This window comes from Gracilinanus agilis, chromosome 5 (assembly GCF_016433145.1).
Source record: "Gracilinanus agilis isolate LMUSP501 chromosome 5, AgileGrace, whole genome shotgun sequence".
NCBI classification, from domain to species: Eukaryota; Metazoa; Chordata; class Mammalia; order Didelphimorphia; family Didelphidae; genus Gracilinanus; species Gracilinanus agilis.
Window position 1 is genome coordinate 108,294,463 of NC_058134.1, and position 20,164 is coordinate 108,314,626.

Here is a 20,164-nt window from a genome sequence, read left to right on the forward strand (position 1 = left end):
GGGGGGGGGGGGGTTGAAGGGGAAAGGTGGAGCATGAATCATGTAACCATGTTAAAAATGAATATTAATAAATGTTAAATAAAAAAAAAACCTGGAAAGATATGAAGAGCTTTGAATGCCAGATAGAACATTTTGTATTTGATCCTGGAAGTGATAAGGAGCCACTGGGGGCAAGGGGAGGTGACGACATGCTCAGACCTTTGTTTTAGGAAGATTACTGTGGTTGATGAGTGGAATGGAGGAGGGAGTGGAGCAGGGAGAGCCTTGAGGCAAGCTGACACACCAGTGGCTATTGCAATAGTGCAGGCATGAGGTGATGAGGGCCTGCACCTTGGCAGTGGCAGTGTCAGAGGAGAGAGAGTAACATATTTGAGATATATTGCAAAGGCAAGACCTATGGGTCTTAACAACAGATTGGATATAGTGAGAAAGGGGCAAGAGATTACACAGTTAAGGTTGTGAATCTGAGGGCCTGGAAGATAATGTTGCCCTTGGCTAATAATAGGGAATGTATTAGATGGGGGAAGGTTAGGGAGAAAGAAAATGAGTCCTGTTTTGGATATGTTGAGTTTAAGATGTCTATTGGACATCCAGGTCAAGATATTGGAAAAGCAATTGGAGATGTGAGCTTGGAGGTCAACAAAGAAGTTGGGGTGGGATAAGTAGATTCCAGCATGGTCAAACAGAGATGATAAGTGCATGGGCGCTGATGAGATCACTGAGTGAAGTAAATAGGAGAGATGAAGGTCTAGGACAGAATCCTAAGGGATAGCTATGTTTATAGGGTGTGATCTAGAGGAAGATTTAGCAAAGAGGACAGGGAAGGAGTAGTTAGATATGTAGGAGAAGAAACAGAGTGATGACCTGAAAATCTAAAGAGAAGAGAGTTATTAAGGAGAAGATGGAGAGGTTGAGGAGAATGAAAGTTAAGAAAAGGCTTCAAAAATATACATATTTGAGCAGCTGCTTAATTAAGTTATAATCTGAATTCCCAAGGAATCAGGTTAAACTTAAGAACAAACCAATTTTTCTCTTGATATTTTTGAGAAACAAACCTCCCAGGTAATAGCTGATAAAAGCCCCTACTTCAAGGTACTTTAATACTCATAAGGTGTTTTGCCTACATTATTGCTAATCTTTCTACCAACATATGAGGTAAATACTTTGGGTATTACATAATGATGAAGCAAGTGAGGAAATCGGCTTAGAGCAGTGATGGGCAGAACCAGGCTATAGTTTACCCATCACTGCCTTAAGCAATTCCCTAATCACTACATCTCCACATCCAGATATAGTGATTAGGGAATTGCTTAAGGCAGTGATGGGCAAAATAAGGCCTGGATCTGGCCCACAGGGAATAGTTTGCCCATCACTGCCTTAGAAGGATGATTTTCCCTAGGCCACAAAGCTAGTAGCCATCAGGGGTAAAGTATGAACCTAAGTTTCTCATCCCCTAGCCACCCTCTCTGTGCAGGGGCTATTTGTAGTAGATCTCCAAAAAGAGAAAAGGAGAAAGAAGTCTGGAGTCCACTTGAACATCACTTCCTCTCTTTTGTCTTCAAGGGGCAGAATTACTTATCTTTAGAAAATAAGAGCACTTAGTAGTTTAAAGTATGGGATTAGCCACTTGAGGAAAGGGGAAATCATACAGTTACTTCAATTATGCTCATCTCAAAAAAAACATTTACCAGAAACACTGAAGGCTCTAAAAAATTTTCATTTACCTTAAGCAAAAGCCTAAGAACATAACTGTAGATTTAAATGTTTAGTATTTTTTGATTTAAAGAATGATCTTTACCGTAATGTGGAATAGTGTTGTGTCTTTAAAAACTCAGGCATGTTCTTTCCAAATTACTTTGTAAAGTAGAAGAGCAGAAGTCAATCAGCTATGTGGCTTTAAAAGTGTCATTGTTCAGCAACTGTCCAAAGCACTGAAAAGTTACTTTTCAGCATATCACCACACTTTCATATTAATAGCACAATGGATTTTTATAATAGGATCCTCAACTCATTTACTGAACAATCCCGACATTCGAGGTTCTTTTTTCTCTAAGGTAATTATGGTATAACAAATCCTGATGGCAGGGCAAAAAATGCAATATCTTGCTCTCTTTACACAGCCTTAGGCACCCAACATATTATCAGAGGGTGCAAAAATTAAAAACTTAGGCTTGGGTGACTTGATTACACAAGAGCCTTGAGGTATGCTTACAAATTAATTTTAATTTAATTTAAAAAGGTAGCAAAATGAACAGTAATATTTTAATTATGGGATAAGCAAGCCTAAAAACTGGAGTTTGTCCTTTAGTCTAAGAATGAGTAGCCTCAGGACATGAGGGATGAGAATAAGAGAAAAGGTATTAAGGATAAGGATAGATATAAAATTATAAAGAAAATTGTCCTCTAAGAGAAAGGTTCTGCCTCTATATTTCCTAAATTTTGTAGCAAGGAATGTTGGCTAAAACAGGTCAACTGATCAATACTACAAGGAAAGAAAGAGAAAATCTCAAAAGCAATCAAGACACACAAACTACAGAAGGAGGCTTGTCAAGAAAACTCTTATCAATTCAATGTTTTTCATTTGCCTCTCCAAAAATCTTACCTGAAGAGAACAGACATAGCTAATTTGACTGGCTTTTTTCATATTTCTCTGATTTCAGTGTGGCTGGGGTTGAAATGAATGCTACAAGTTGAATTAAAGGCCAAATCATTAGGTTCAGTTTGTTTACATGCCAAATATTGGAGATACTGTATAAGTGAAGGCATTTGGAAGGCAAAACACATATACTTTGAGAAGCATTAATTGGCCTAGTACTTTGTAACCACTAAAACAAACTAAGAAGAGTATGAAAAATATAAAACAGATGTGAACACTATAAGACCAAGTTAATAAGACTTTTTTTTTTGAGGGGACAGTAGAGGTGACATATCCTAATTCTCTTGATTTATTCCAAGATTCTTCACGTGTTGAAAAGTTGTAAAAAAATTTATGTTTGTGATTGAACACATTATCGGGGCCAGAGCTGCACTTGCGTTTTTCTGCTAAACATACCCATTCAGTCTATTGAAGTTACCTAAGAGGGAATATTATGTTCTAAGTTCATTTGTTTATAAGGTTACACTAATGAGACCAAAGAGTAGGTTTAATTCTAACAATGGCTTCTCTCAATTTCCTGGATATATCTTATTCACAAGAGTACACTACTTTTGACAATGGAACCTGGAAAGATGGATCTTTATTACTACCACTGAAAACAAAGCAAAGCTAACGATTCCAAGTACAAGTCCTATTAATGGCACCAGAAGAATTATTAACCTATACTGTCTGAGAGATAAAACATTTACTCAAGCATTCATTCCTATCTTTGGCCTTAGGAACTATCTTTTCCCAAATATCTTCTATCTTGACAATTATAAGCCCATAATCCTACAAGGACATTTATAACTATAAAAATATATACTATAACTATATTACTCACCTCTATCCTCTTCCCTGTGACTTATATAGTCATTTTGGCTTTTAATTGACCAATTTCACCTTCAATTTTTACCTCTTGTTTGTTCATTTTGGGTTTATTGGTGAATTTTTAAATCAAAAATCAGTTTATTAATACTCTCCTTTTCTATTGAATATGTTTCTGAGGATATAATTTTTGTCCTGACAATTGACTTAGCTACATCCCAGGAATTTTGGTATACTGATTTATTATTATCTTTTTCTTTCATATAATTTGCATGACTATAAACAGCACTTTAACACAAGCTACATCATACATATGAATTCTTCCTTCCCTTCCCTCACATTTATTAATATTAATTTCCCACATGCACAACCTACTGGACTTTGTTTCCACTTTCAGGGAAGAGTGTATGGCTCAAACTGCAGGTCTGTCCCAGAGGGATAAATCCTATGGGAATCTTACTGAAGGTAACCTAGAAAAGTGGAAAAAAAAGAGTAAGGAAAGAATGTAAAGAAATTAGGTTAAGCAAAAAGCAAAGCTGTGTTAGTTATGACAGCATTATCCTTAGGACTGGAAATAGCATTCAGGTTATCAGTAATTATTGTTATGGGGGTAATTTGAGGAAAGGTGCTTGGGATAAGGGAATTGAAAGGAGGATGTTGGAGACTGGGTAAGTGGATAAATTAGGCTACAGGTAGGCTGGGATTAAAGGAGATTCAGGGTATAAAAGGACTGAAGTCAGGAGTATAACACAGAAGGGAGACAGAGATCTTCTTGGAAGAAAGAAGTTAAACTAAACAGACTAACTCAGCAGGCTTACAGACTGTGACTTATACTCTAACACAAGCTGAGGGAAATAGACTAAACTGAAATTAACAAACAGGCTTTAGTTAATTTCACAGGAAGGGACCTATTTTGAAGTAACACCTTCCTTTCAAGATGGATGCCCCAGCTTCCCTCTAAGCCCAGAGTATGTTGTCTCTTTCCCTCTTCTTCCCTCTTGATAACTAATAGACAAATTACACTAAATAGGACTATTGAAACACAAAGGGTTTATTTATTTGAAGGATATTGTTAGGAAGGTGGAATAAAGGAAAGCCCTATCAGTTATCTCAGGAACCTCAGGTGGGGGAAGGGAAATAAAGATGAATCTGAATAAGGACCTGCCTTACTCAGTTTTACAAAATGCTATCTAAAGGGAATAAAAGTGATTTGATTAAATTATAAATAATGCTGTCAATTAGATAACTCTCCACAGATTTAACTCCTCTCTAATTATTCTCCTTATAAACTCCACAGCCACTAAGGTAAGGGAGGGAAGGCAGGGTGGTATTAGGAAAGGAAGATATAAAGGGTCTATCTAAAATAATAATTTCTTAAGTAAATATATCGAAGCTAGGCTAAATTTCAATATTGAAGCTCAATAGTCTAAGAGCTCGCTCATTGACTTCCTCCCTCCACGGAAGATCCAGTCAACTCCCACTCTCCTCAAGATTCTAAAAGCCCAACTGCTTTTGGAACTCAGCCAAAGCTAGAAAAAACTATAACCCCCAATTCTGTATACTACATTAGGCACTTCTCTAAACTTAAACTAGGCAATTGACGAATAATTTAGAATTTGGCAAAGACTGAAGAACTCACTAATGCCAATATATTAGAAAAGAGCTCTGTGAGAAGAACAGGATCATGATCATAAAGACTGATGGATATATACTACAAGAAACAGAGGAACAGAATCAACCAGGTACTCACACCCTCCGATTTGCAAGTGCTGAATAGAGAATTCAAACACTCAGATTTGATTAAAATTAAACCAGATTTACTTTTTAATCTAATAAGTACTTTTATATTAGTTAAAATACTTTAATAAAAATTAAATCAGAATTAATTTTTATTGTCTAAATTTTATAAATCTCTGGTTCCATAAGACAGACATATTTTATTATTCCAGATAGAGTACAACATGACAGAAGGAGGCAATTGTATAATAGAAAGAACATTAGACTTAGATTTAGAGTTGGGTTAGATCCTAGCTCAGTCACTGACAAGGCAACCCTACATAGGGGTCCCCTTCACCTTTGGAGCTTCGATTATTCACCTGTAAAATGAAGGGCTGTACTACATGAGCTCTACCCATATCATCTATATCTATCCTTTTTTGTTAAAAAAAACATATACATATATATATATATATATATATTTTTCCTTTTCTACCATGAAGACTCTGATGTTATAACCCAATTCCAATAAACTGCATGACCTGTAAATTGATCTAGAATAATTTACACAACTCTGCAGTTTATACAACTATACCCTGGTGGGTATATTCCATGAGCTATCTTTGGGTCAAAAACTCTAGTCCAAAGGAATCCAGAGCACATACATTGAGGCTCAGGTGAATTTCACCTACAATAGAAATGAAGTTGGCTTTTGAGGATGCAGAAAAGACATTGTTTTAGAAATATACTGTGTGACTGCTCTTTTCTCAGGAAGGGGCTGGCTTTCCAGTTGCATTAATTGCCTATTTGAGCCATGAAAAAATAGTTAAGCCTCCCATTACTCTCAGTAATCATTGGATTTCCTTGTATGACAGAACAAAATATGTTGAAGATTGCTGCTTATTGGCTGCGTACTCTAAGAGGGCTGAAAAAAAGCTACCTAGAACAAATCTGTATGCTATGAAGGAAATGCAACTAGCAACTAAAGGCAATCTCCCTTGGGTGGCTCAGTAGACTGAGAGCCATGCCTAGAGACAGGAGGTCCTGACTTCAAATCTGAATCCAGATACTTCCTAGTTGTATGACCTTGGGCAAGTCACTTAACCCACTTTTCCTAGCCCTTAACAACTCTTCTGCCTTGGAATCAATATACACTACTGATTCTAAAATGGAAGGTAAGGATGTAAAAAAAAGGGCAATCTCCCTTAGTATTTTAGTAAAATTTTTTCCCTTTAAGTTTGGTTATTCACATTATTTGACTTCCAATCTGGTGAGGGATATTTTCTTTGCACTTTCTAGGAACCTAGACTAAGAAATTTCTTGACACTTTTATCATTCCTATATTCACCCACCCATACCAAGTCATCTACCATACCACTTAGGGAAGATTTTTTTTTTTAATTTTTTAAACCCTTAACTTCTGTGTATTGACTTACAGATGGAAGATTGGTAAGGGTAGGCAATGGGGGTCAAGTGACTTGCCCAGGGTCACATAGCTGGGAAGTGTCTGAGGCCGGATCTGAACCCAGGACCTCCTGTCTCTAGGCCTGGCTCTCAATCCACTGAGCTACCCAGCTGCCCACTTAGGGAAGATTTTAAGTTGCTTCAGGAAGCAGGGGAAACATCTCCAAATTCCTCTGTTTTTTGTAACTGATGTGACTCTAATGGAAAATTCTCAACTGAGGCAAATAGAATTGAGAGGAGTCAGTGAGACATAGAAGGTGGCAAGGGCACAGAAATATCCCCAGAGACTGTTTCTGAATGCCCTGCTAACAACTCTTTCTAAATGGACAGGAACAGGACTCTAGAAAAAATTCTCTAGAAAATCATTTTTTTTTCCCCTGTCTAGGGGGGAGATTATGTGGTAAGCAACACTGGACACAAGCTGTTGGAATAGCTCCAGATTGACTTGTTATGCAGAACAGTCTACTTTGAGTTAGTGTTACGGAGAAGCCAGTACTTTTCCTCCCCCCAAATCAAGGAAGCCCATTCTAGAAAATTTTTCTAATGAGGTGGTGAGAAGAGGAAAAGAAAGGAAATAACAAGAAAAGAAGAAGGCGGCTCCTTCCTTTGAAGGAACAAAATTCAAAATTTAGATCCTAGGAGTTCTAAATGCTTACCTCATCTACTCTTCGAAGAAGGCCAGTAACAACCTACAAAAAAGTGTAAGAGATTTTAGCAAGTATTTCCTTTACCTTATAGGGTTAGATTCAACTTAAATAAAAGCCTGCAAAATTCATTATACTGTTATTCCATCTTAATCTAAAATGTAATGGTTTCAAAACTTTTTCTCACTCAAGTTCAATACTGTCCTCTCACTCTTTGCATTTATAGCAGATGATTTTACTTTCACCTATACTAGGAAAATTAAAATCAGTTTTTGGCATCTCCCTTGACTGGATTCCTCCAAACCTCTCAGAATCATTCTATACAGCATGCTTCTTCCCTATCCTCACAGAAGAGGTATGCACAATCCTCAATAAAGCAAATAATTCCTCACCATACAATCTAGGTCTGGTTCCCTTTCTCCCAACTTTTTTGGTTTAATAAAAATTAAATTATAGCCTGTCATTTTCAAACCAAAATCATGCTAGCAGCAAACATTAAATACTGTCAAGTTTCCCTTCTCATGACTTTACAATCTCATTCCTCGTCTGTAAATCACTTTCCCTTCATATCATTTCCTGTTAGAATAGTTCCCCTCTTTTTAGACTCTGGTCAGCTGCAACTTCCTAGCTTTCTGCCACATATAATTGACCATGTTCTTTCTCAAATTATTTTCTATTTGTTGCTTTAAAAGTTGTATTTCACAATTCTGTGAGTACAAATACTGTTTGTAATTATTTCTAAAAAACTTTTTTTTAAAAAAATCACAGTAAACCTCAAGATAGACATTTATCAAACTGAAGATGTTCTAATTATCCTTTATAGCCAAGGAGTCTACCTGACCTGATCAAAATATTGTACAATTGAAAGATGTATAGTTGGAAAGTTACAAAAACAATTATTCCAGTTAATAGCACACTTTTAAAAAGAATCTATAGGAAATAAATGAAAAACTATGTTATATAAACTTAATGGAATATTAATGTACAATAAGAATGAAGAACAATAGGAATTCAGAAAAAGAGGCAAAGATTTGTATAATTATGGAGTGAAACAAACAGAACTAGAAGAGTATGTACAATTAAAATAACACTGTAAATCAAAATATTACTAAAGGAAGCCAAACGAAGTAAATGAATAACCAGTGATGGTTCTAGAGAAGATGTTCTCCTCAGGGAAAGAGGCAAATAAGCATACATAAGGCAAAATGTATACAATAAGATACAGTCCTTCAACCAGATGTTTTTATTTAATTGTTTTTCTTTGCTACAAAGGAAGGCTCAAAGTAGAAGAAAGAAAGACGAAGAGATCTCCTAGAAATGATAGTGAGGAAAGATGAAATGTACCATCAGCAAAATGTGTTAAAAAGGTCTCTAAAATAGCTCCCAGAATTTATAGTACAAGCATTAGGGAGAATTCTAACCACTGGAGTCTTCTTGTTTTGTGATCTAGAAGGAAAAAGGAACCAAATTATATAAGATAAAGCCTTGAAATGAGGTACCAATGTTCATTAGGCAGAAGCTAAAGAGCAGAGCAGTGGTAAGGACTATGCTTTTGTGTCCTTAATAGCTTTCTGCTATTCATTTAAAGAGGTTGGATTTTGCCGCATAAAAAAGGTAAACCTTTCAACGAAAAAAGCTCACTGCTTTTGTGGGGCCAAATATAATATTGAAATAGTGTGTGTGTGTGTGTGTGTGTGTGTGTGTGTGTGTGTGTGTGTGTGTACACACATATATATGTGAAAAGGAATATTTGAAAAGAAAGATCACTGCCAGCATAACTGGGTAAGTCCACTTTACATATGACAGTGGGTATGGGAAAGGATATACTAATGTTCCTTTATATGTTGTCATATAATAATTTCTTTCACAGTTAACACACTGATATAAAAAAAAAAAGATTTCTCCTTTTTACTACATGTCCAAATGAAATGTATTAAATTTACACAGAGAAAATTAATCCTTGGGATAATGGTTTTGGAGAACACAGTGGACAAAGAGAACAGCGGAAATTTTACCACTACACACTTTTCAGAAAGGTATAACTATCCTAAACATTAGAGTTTTTTTGGAACATAACTTATTTCTCAGTGACAACACACTAAGCCATGGTGTCTATTTTCTCCATCTGTAACATCCCTTCAAACAACAAAATAGTCCTACCTCCTGCAGAGTTCCATCTCCGCCTGCGACAATGATCATGTCTGTGTTTTCCATTAATTCTAGCAGTTTCTTGGCTTGTCCTTCATAATCTGTCTAGAATAGAAATAAAGACTTGGCTCTATTTATCAATCCAAGGACCATAAATACTTGAGGTTTAAAATTTTGGCCTTTTAAGTTAGATAATAACCTCTTAAAATGTAAAGAAATTGATACCTACTGATAACTAAAATGTTAGCAAAATGATAACAGGGCTTAAAAGGCCTGGAAATTTCTAGCCTTATATTTTATATGTGAAAAAAACAAGTGCCAGAGATGTTAAATAATTTCTAAAAACATGCAGTCAGGACCAGAGGCAGATGAGGAAACCAAGTTCCTGGCTTCACATTTAAGTGCTCATTTCATCACTACATTTACTCAATTTTTTAAAAAAGGATTATGGAAACTAAATGTACAGGTGTAGGTACAATATTATTCCATGGTGTATGGAATTTCTTTCCAAAGATGGCAAAGATATTTCTATGCAATTTTGGAGGGGAGCAACATTTGTTCTTATCTATCTATAAAGCTGGCACATGAAGTCCTAAACATAGATAGTATTTGTACCTGCTTAAAGCTAAGTATCGACTCATAGGAGCCACTTAAAAAAAATGAAACATGTCCATCTTTGTGACAGAACAAAATCTTAAAAGAATGAAAACCATATCCAACTGAGCCGATATGGGGAACATTTATATAGGCAAAATGGAGTTGTACATTAGCTACAACAAAGCTAGGAGAAACGATGCTTCAGAGATGATTCAGGGGCCTTACTTTTTATTCAAGGAGGTAAAATTGATAGCACATACTAAGCATTTGATCACAAAGAGTAAGTTACAGTTTAAGTCTGGGAAACTATTTTTTAAAAGGTATGTGTATAGCATTATTGTACAAGAAAGAGCTCTGCAATAAATTGGTAAAAGTAGAATTTAGAGTAAAAATATGAAGGCAGCCTCATAAACAAGTTAAGACAGAATTACATAACTATGTCTACTGATCTCTCAAGAATGACCCATCACCACTATGTAACAAATACTTCACAGTCAGATTGGCAAAGTTTAAAAAAGTCACTCAAATAGTATTATTACTTTTTATTTCTTTTTCCCTCTTCCTCTTAATTAAATCACTGAATTCTAAAAATGGTTATCATTTAGAGTTTCTTCTCAACAAAGAAAAAAAGGTCTATCTGAGGAGCTATCAGGTTATGTAGTAAGGTACTGAAATAATCCTAGGCCTTAGGAATTTTACACTTTTTCGGGAAAAGGAAATACTTGTGGTTATATCAGCTCTTGTGATTCAAGAAGCAATAATTTCATAATATAATGATAAAGACACCAATGAGTTCTTTGACCTTAGCTTTTTTAGCACCTGTGTGAGGAAGAAATCATCTCTCACTCTCTCTTCCTACCTGTTATGTGGTTTTGGTCTCAAAGGACCCAAAGCATTTGTGTACTGAGTTGTTGGACTGCTGTGGCTCATCTCTGAGGAACTGTAGAGAATGGGAAAATTACCAAAGGATGGAAAATGGCCAAATGGATTGATTTTTAGAAGAAGGAAAATGGTTCTTTCAATTCAATTCAATAAACATTAATTAAGTGCCTACTATGTGCCAAGGCACTGAGGAGACAAAAAGAGGTAAGCCAATCTCTGCCCTAAATGTTAGGAAGCTACCTTCTGATCAGCTGCCACGCTAGCCTGATCAAAAACCAACTCCTAGAGGATTTATCCCTTTCATATGCAGAGCTCCTACAATGGTGTCCACTGCTCTGATTGCTGGTTGCCAGCAGAACCCACTATATCTAGAACTGAACCCAAGAACAATTAAACATCTCACTTATACTTCCCAAGCACCATTAAATCTGTCATCAGTCCTGGCAAAGGAGGGTCATTCTATTTCCCTATGAATCCATCCACTATATCTGTAATTTTTCAAACCACAACACCCTTCCCTGGGCATTACATCCCTATATATGTTGTCAAAGTTCCATATTGGAATGGAAACTCTGTAAGGGCAGAGAAAATTTTCATTTTAGTATTTGTATCTCTAGTGCTATGCACAATTCTTGGCACATAGCAAATACTTAAATGCTTCATTTTTTCATTCGTACAATCAGAAAAGCAGTTTAGAGAATAGAATTGACTGTTCTATAGGTAAATTTTATGTAAAGAAACATTGATGAGTTGTTCTCACCTTGACCACAGTCACATCCATGCCAGACAAGTGCAAAATTGGGGCAGCATTCTTTTCAAAAAGATTTCTGGCTTTTCTATGGATAGAGAAAAAGGAATAAAAAATTTTAAAACAAATCTTCCAAAGGGAGGTTTAAAAACCCATACCATCTCCTATGAAAATGAATATCAAATAACACTAAAGACCTTTAAAGTTTTACTCTATCCATTCAATTATATAAAATCCAAAACTCAGAAAATTTACTAAATACACCATTTTTTAAAAACCCTTATCTTCTTTCTTGGGATCAATACTGTGTATTGGTTCCAAGGTAGAAGAGCATTAAGGGCTAGGCAATGGGAGTTAAGTGACTTGCCCAGGGCCACAGAGGCAGGAAGTGTCTGAGGCCAGATTTGAACCCAGGGACTTCCTGTCTCTAGGCCTGGCTCTCAATTCACTGAGCCACCCAGCTGCCCCTTAAATACACCATTCTTTGACCCAGAGATCCTGCGATTGGTAGTTATCCTTAAGAGGTCACCTACAGAAAAGCCTGACATATACTAAAATATTTATAGTAACACTTTTTGTGGTAGCAAGAACCTAGACACTGAGTGCCAACCATGGTGATATATGAATGCAATTAAATATTATTATGCTATGGAAATAACAAATATAAAGAATTCAGAGACACAAAGAAAGCAGTACCAGAATATAAACAATAAATTTTTAAAAATAAATTAAAATCCTAAAAGGAGGCTAAACTCAGATTAATTGCAATGAACTAATTTTGACCTAAAGACCTAAGGATTCAAGCCTACTTTCAGTACAGAAATAGGAGACAATGGAATGTTACAATTTATCTGTTTTTCTTTGTTTCTAGGGAAGATATGTTTTAAGGAAATGGTTGTGAGGTTTAAAAAAATACACTGATCCATTTATATAAGTAGTTGGTTCTAGCACTGAGATATTAAGAAGATAGGAAAACAGTTTATTTTTACCAGTGGAATACTAGGATAAGTATGGAGTCTTTCCCAAATGAAATATTTTCTAGAAGAGAAAGAGAGAGAGAGAGAGAGAGAGAGAGAGACAGAGAGAAACATGTAAGTAAAATCAACTGATCAGGTACCCTTGGATACCGAATCCTAACTCTTATCATCTGCATTCACATGGGCCATTTCCTATATCTTGAATGTACTGCCTCAGCTCCACTTTCAGAATTCTTATCCTGCTTCCAATTTTAGCTTACTTGCTACCTCTTCTGAAAAGCCCTTCTTGATCACCCCATCTATTAGTGTTCTGCAAAATTATATATATTTACTTCTCTGAATACAGAATGTAAGGAAACTGAGAAATGATCCATATCAATGAAAACAATATTACTATTAAAAGTTTCAAAATATATAATTACATATGGCATCAATTACCAGAAGTCTTATACTAATAACAGAAGATGAGAGACTCAAAGGCACCTAAAAGCAAAATTCAGCATTATTTGTAATGGAAAAGCACTGGAAGTTTTCCCATTAAGATCAAGAGTAAAATAATGATGCCTACCACTATGAACATTATATGACATACTGCCAGAATTGCTAATTCACTGCTAGTGGATCTGTGAATTAGTCTGGTCAGTTTAAAAAGCAATATAAAATTATACAATTTACAAAATTATTCATGCTTTTTGACCCAAATGATCCTACTACTAGGTTTATATCCCAAGAAAATTATTGGTAGGAAAAAATGCCCTGTATGTTCAAAAACAATCCCATTAGTAAAATCTGTAATAAAAGAAGTTGAAAAATGTATCCAATGAATGATCAGAATATGGCCTAATAAAATGTGAATTATTAGTGTGTGATAAGGAATAGTTAACAAGAATTCAAAGAAATATAGCAGAGTTTATATTAAGTGATGCAGGGCAAAGAAAGCGGATGCAGAAGAGTAACACACACTGACTACAGTTGTATAAATGATAACAGAAGTGGTAACAATTCAGGTTAAACATGAGGAATGACTTTAGTATTTCCTTATTAAAGCATAGTCTTCAGTCAATTGGGGTGGGGGGTATTATAAACTTATATACAAAGAAGGACTATTTTCACACAGACATTAAAATATGAGGATACTATATATGAAACAATGAACCATCAGTTCATACTGCTTGCTTTAAAAAAATAGTTTAATAAAATTTACATGTCACATTTAACACTGCTTTCTTCTCTTCTCAGAAGGGAACTAATTCACTCTCTGGACCTCTAGTGTTTGTTTGTTTTTTAATTTAACTCCCTCAATGCCCTTTGAAGATATGAAGGGACACTTGTTTCTTTTCTCCTTTATAGAGTTCCTTCCCAATGCTCAAATCTACTTTTCTAGGTTTCTCTGGACTCTTGTACTTGTATTTTAAAATTCCCACTTAGCTCTAGCCTTTTTCATCAGGAAGGCTTTAAAGTCTGCCATTCCACTGAAAACCCATTTTTCACCCTCTATGGTGTCATACTCAGCTTTGTCAAGTTATTCTTGGTTGTAACCTTATTGTGCTTGTCTTTCAGAATATTATATCCCATGATATATGGTTTTCAGTATAATAATGGTAATAACAACAGCTAACATTTATATAGTACCTAGCATGTGCCAGGAACTATGCTACCAATGCTTCACAAATATCTTATTTGATCCTCACAACAACCTTGGAAGGTAGGTGCTATTATTATCCCCAGTTAGAAAACTGAGGCAAAGATTAAGTGACTTATCCAGTGTCACACAACTAGTATCCAAGGATGGATTTGAATTCGGGTCTTCCTGACCATGCCTATTGCTCTCTCCATGGTGCCACAGGTTTTGTATTATACTGACTCTAGTTCACTGAAATTGAATTGCTTCTTTCCAGAAGCTTACCTACTTTTTCTTTGAAAAGGATGCTTTAAGTTTTATCTGTGACATTCCTGGGGCTTTTCATTCCTGGGACCTTTCAGGAATTGATCAGCAGATTATATTTGCATGGTCTTCAGGTTTCAAAGGATCTAGATAGTTTTTACTTATGACATTAAAAAAACAACCCTTCTTTTAAAAAGGTTTTTTTTTTTGGGGGGGGGGGAGCAGCTGGGTGGCTCAGTGGATAGAAAGCCAGGCCTGAAGACTGGAGGTCCTGGGTTCAAATCTGGCCTCAGACATTTCTTAGCTGTGTGACCCTAGACAAGTCACTTAACCCCCATTGCCTAGTCCTTAACACTCTTCTGCCTTAGAATCAATACATGGTATTGATTCTAAGAGGAAAAGTAAGGGTTTAAAAAAATTTATTTTTTTATAAATAAAAAGGTTTTTTTTTCCCCTCCAAATACACACAAAAACAATTTTTGGTATTTGTTTTAAAATATGTTTTATTCTAAATTCTCTGTTCCCCCTCTCTACTGAAAAGGCAAGCAATTTGATAAAATAGGTTGTAAATATGCAAAATATTTCCATATTAGTCATGTTGTGAAAGAAAACACAGACCAAAAAAAAAAAAACCACCAAGAAAAATAAAAAGATAAAAAAGATGCTTCGATCTACATTCAGACTTCATCAATTTTTTTCTCCAGTGGTGGATGGTATTTTCATCCTAAGTCCTTGAATCACTATATTGATCAGAGTATCCAAACCTTTCATACTTATTCATCATTATATTACTGCTACTGTATATACTGTCCTGGTCCTGCTCACTTCATTTTGCATCAGTTCATGTAAGTTTTTCTGAAAGTATCCTGTTCTTCATTTCTTAAAGCATAATAGTACTCCATTACAATCATATACCACAACTTGTTCAGTCAATCCCTAATAGAAGGGCATCCCCTATTTCCAATTCTTTGCTACCACAAAAAGAGCTGCTATAAATATTTGTGTGCATATAGGTCTTTTTCTTTTCCTTTTTAAATCTCTTTGAGATACAGACCTAGTGGTGGTATCTCTGTGTCAAAGGCTTTGTATAGTTTTATGGCACTTTGGGCACGGTTCAAATTGCTCTCCAGAATGGTTGGAATCAATTTACAACTCCATCAGCAGTGTTTTAGTGTCCCAATTTTCTCACATTTTCTCCAATATTTGTCATTCTCCTTTTTGGTCATATTAACCAGTCTGATAGTATGAGGTGGCACCTCAGTTGGTTTAGTTGGTATTTCTGTAAGCAACAGTGATTTAGAGCATTTTTTCATATGGCTTATAGATAGTTTTGATTTCTTTTGAAAACCGCCTATTTGGTCCTTTGACCATTTATCAATTAGGGAATGACTTGTAGTCTTATAAATTTGACTCGGTTTTCTACATATTTGAGAAATAAGGTCTTTTTCAAAGAAACTTGCTCTAAAATTTTTTTACAGTTATGATTACTGTGCATATCCCTCCATCCTATTTTTCCCCATTTATCTTTCTGTCCTTTTATTATTCTTTCTTATTATTCTTATTTTATTATTCTTTCTGTCCTTTTACCCTGTTCCTCCTCAAAAGCATTTTGTGCCTGTTCACTATTTTCCCAATCTGCTCTACCCTTCTATCAGCCCAATCCACCTCCCCTTTCTTTTTACTTCCCTATAGAGCAGTGATTCCCAAAGTGGGCGCCACCACCCCCTGGTGGGTGCTGCAGTGATCCCGGGGAGCGGTGATGGTCACTGGTGCATTTCTGAGTTCAATAAATAGTTTCATAATTTCAAAGTTCAATGTTTCTAATTTACCCCTTTCTTTACTATATTTTACGAAAAAGGTAGAAACATTAATACATATATCTTTCCTATTAATTGCTATTAAAATTAAAAAAAAAAACTAATTTCCAGGGGGCACTAAGTAATATTTTTTTCTGGAAAGGGGCAGTAGGCCCAAAAAGTTTGGGAACCACTGCTATAGAGTAAAGTAGATTTCTATACCCAAATGAGTGTGTTATTCTTTCTTTGAGCCAATTCTGATGAGTAAGATTAGAGCATCACCTGCCACCTTCCACTATAAGAAGCCGCTTTTATTTAAGATATTTTACTCCATTCCATCTCTCCCTTCCCACTTCCCTCAATGCATCCCTTTTTCTCACTTTTTAATTTTATCTTTTTATATATTATCCCATCGTAGCCACCTCACTCTTGTGCCCTTTGTTTATGTATACTCCTTCTAACCACCCTAATAATAATAAAGTTCTTGGTAGTTACAAATATCCTTTTCCCATGAAGGAAGGTAAATAGTTTAACCTTATTGAATCTCCTATGATTTCTCTTTTCTGTTTTGCCTTTCAATTATGACTTCTTGAGATAGAATATGTAAGATCTCTACTCTACTACTTTCTCAGGGGAACCCACCACTCTTGGGTACCTCCAGACCCAGAGCTATGTAGACTACACCTGTCTTGTTAATGGTTCTGCAGAGAGGCTACCCTGTAGCAGGGTTAGCTTTGCTGGAGAGGTCTTTTCCTACTGTGCAAGGATTTCTGGATATTTTATGCAGATCTGAAGTGGAAAAGGCCATTTATTATAGTTTCTCACTGGATTTCTTGATTGTTGCTGAGATTGCTGTAAATTTTCAGTGTTTTATCAGAGTAAATAAATTCAAGGTGGCTGGGCAATTTGCTATCTGTCCATGCAATCATCTTGTCAGACCCTATGCTTCCTTTTCTTTTAACAAATAGTAAATTATAAAAATACATAGTTCTATGTATAATCAGTTTCTTTTGTATGGCATTCCTTTTAATATTTTCAAGAAATATATTTCATTTTTAAAAAATAAAATACATAATAAATTTTAAAACATTATGTATTCACTTTTAATGTAATGAATCTGTTTTTTGGGTAGGAGTGTTAAATAAGATACATGCAATGAATCTTCTGAGAGATGTTCAGGTCAATGAAAATTACTATCATTGCTATATCTTGGCAATCTGTATCAACAGCATTCATATCTTCCTCTGTCCAGGCAACTGTTTCATACTTTTTTCTTATTTGTGTAAAAATATATAAATACATACACATATATCTTTGACTTATAAAACATATGTGAAATATATAATGATGTATATGGATACATCTATATATATAATATGCATGACATTTAAACATGCTACATAATATTGTCATAATAGGCACTTTTCTACAATAATACCAGTAGCATTGCAACCAAGCCTTACTTTAAGTAATATAACACAATTCCACTGCAATAGCATTTGTCCAACAAAACCTATGCAATACTTCTCATGAAACTTATTGTCTTCTATGAAAGTGCTCCAGGAAATCATTTTCTCTAGAACTAGCTCATGCAAGTAGACTTGTATGATGCTATTTTGTTGCTTGCTCTATCAGATGCTTCCTTAGACTGGAAATATCTTTCAAATATTTTATTTCAGTTGTAAGATAAACAAACTTTACTTTTCTTTTTTTTTTATAATTGCTATGGTTGCTAAAACATTATGATAGGTTGAAATGCCATTATGTTAAGTGGCTGAATTAGTGATATTTCAAATGCTCACAAAGCATTAAGAGCTTACTTAGTGCCTGATACTGTGCTAGGTGCTAGATAATACAGAAAGATAAAACAATCTCTACCCTCAAGGACCTTTTATTCAGCTTATTGTGTGTCCAAGTAGGGCAAGGATGAATAAAAAAAATAGTGTCCTTGAATTTGAATAGTTCTGTGCATTTTCTAAACTTGGCCAGATTTAGGTAGGCTGCTCAATAGATAAGTTCCTTAAGAAGGACTATGTTTTAATTTACTTTTGTAGGTTCAAAATTATGTATATTGAATAAAGTTAGTCATATTGATGCCAGAGGTGTCTGTAAATCATATTGTGGAGTGAACTATCTTTGTACCCTTGTTACTTTTATAAATACAGCCTTTGTTCATCTTATCAATTTGACACTATTGTGAGTCCAGGCATTCAACAAGTTTTTAATCTTTCCAACAATACTTACCATATAGGCCACATCTTTTTATCTTGCTTAGAGGCAATATGGCATAGTAGATTCAGCTTTGGACTTGGAGTCAAGAAGACCAGGATTCAAATACTATATCAGGCAATTAGTATTTGATCAAATTACTTAACCACTCTGGCTCTCAGTTTCTTCATCTGTAAAATGAGGAGGTTGGACTCAATGACCCCTAGGGTCTCTAATAATATACTACCTTTTCCAGAAGAGTGCCAACATTATTGGAATGGATATGGTTATCTAAGATAACTACCCAATCAATATATTTCTTAAAAAAGAAAATCAATTTTCAGGGTAACACCTTATAGTAACAAAACATAAATAAAGAGTATAGTAACAAAAAATAAATAAAGGCCATAATCAATTGCCTGCTGCCAATGGTTTGACTAGAAGAAAAGAAACAGTTCTTTCTACTTCTCCCTATGATTTTAATTATCTTTATGAGCTATAACTTCCCTCTTATCAACTTTGGTTATCCAAAACCCTTTTCCGTGCCTCATCTTGGGAGTGACCTTCAATTCTCAAAAACAATGACAGTCAAGTACTGGTAGATCCTACAAGTCCCTCTAGGTCCTCTGATGGATTTAGTGCATCTGAAATTATGCTAGCTCCATTAAAAAAGGCTTAGCTCCAGGGAGGGTTCAAAGTGTCTTTTAACTATGACCATCCTAGAAGATTTTCTATGTTGTCATTGAAGGACTCTGACCAAAACCAGTGGAAGAATGAATGCTCCAGATCATTGAGGTAGCAAAACAATTAACTGTGTATCTTATGAAACACCCCCCACCCCTCAGATTTACCCTTTGCAAGCTGCAGGGTTGAGAAAAACAGTTGCCTTCTTTACTTGTGCATTTGAAGGAATGAGTTGATTTCCAAATACCTAGGAAAGAAGAGAATAAGTTTTTAAAATGGATATTTCCCTGCCCCTTATTTAGATATGAAATATAGTATTTTGTGCCAAAAGAACTTAGTCTCAATATATATTGCATTTAACCTCTTCACCTCAAATGCCTTTATGTTCCCATATTAACAAAATATATAGCATGCCTAAATATCATATAATAGCTATTCATTCAAAGCTATATACTCTCACCTATGACAGGTGAAATGAAATGACACTGTGAGTAGAAACTCTCTTGGTTGTTATGTACATGTAAAGTACTAAAATTGTAAAACTATTAGGATGGAATTATTAGAAAAGACTTTCCCCATTGAGAGAGTGGGGGCCAGCCTGGAAATGACTACCAAGAGGGAAAAACCATGTATACAAATGAGCAAAAACAAAACAAAAAATAAATACAATTGGGAGTGGGGTGGGTTAGAGATAAAACTAACAATTGAGGGTATCAAAACAAGTAGCCTGCAGAAAGTTGCCCTTGAATTATGCTAGGAAGGAAGCAAGGGATTCTTTAGTTGAAGGAGAGGAGAGAGAACATTATGGACACAGGGGATAATCTGTGCAGAGCATGAAGGTGAAAGATATCATGTATAAGGACATCAAATTGACCAGTCTGGCTGGCATATAGAATGCTTGAGGAAGAATAAATTGCAATCCAGTCTGGAAAGGTAAGTTGGAGACAAATTA

General features: G+C 35.3%; 1 protein-coding gene across 2 annotated transcripts in view; it reads right to left on the reverse strand.

Annotated features, from left to right (window-relative positions):
* AGK (acylglycerol kinase) overlaps positions 1-20,164 on the reverse strand; it is a 113,920-nt gene that overhangs the window by 37,069 nt on the left and 56,687 nt on the right. For both annotated transcript variants that reach the window (XM_044678155.1, XM_044678156.1), the window contains exons 4-8: positions 19,380-19,459; positions 11,675-11,750; positions 9,448-9,540; positions 7,300-7,332; positions 3,839-3,933 (exon numbers count right to left, since the gene is read on the reverse strand). In XM_044678155.1, coding sequence (XP_044534090.1) covers positions 3,839-3,933; positions 7,300-7,332; positions 9,448-9,540; positions 11,675-11,750; positions 19,380-19,459 — 377 coding nt within the window. The remainder of the gene's footprint in view (positions 1-3,838; positions 3,934-7,299; positions 7,333-9,447; positions 9,541-11,674; positions 11,751-19,379; positions 19,460-20,164) is intronic.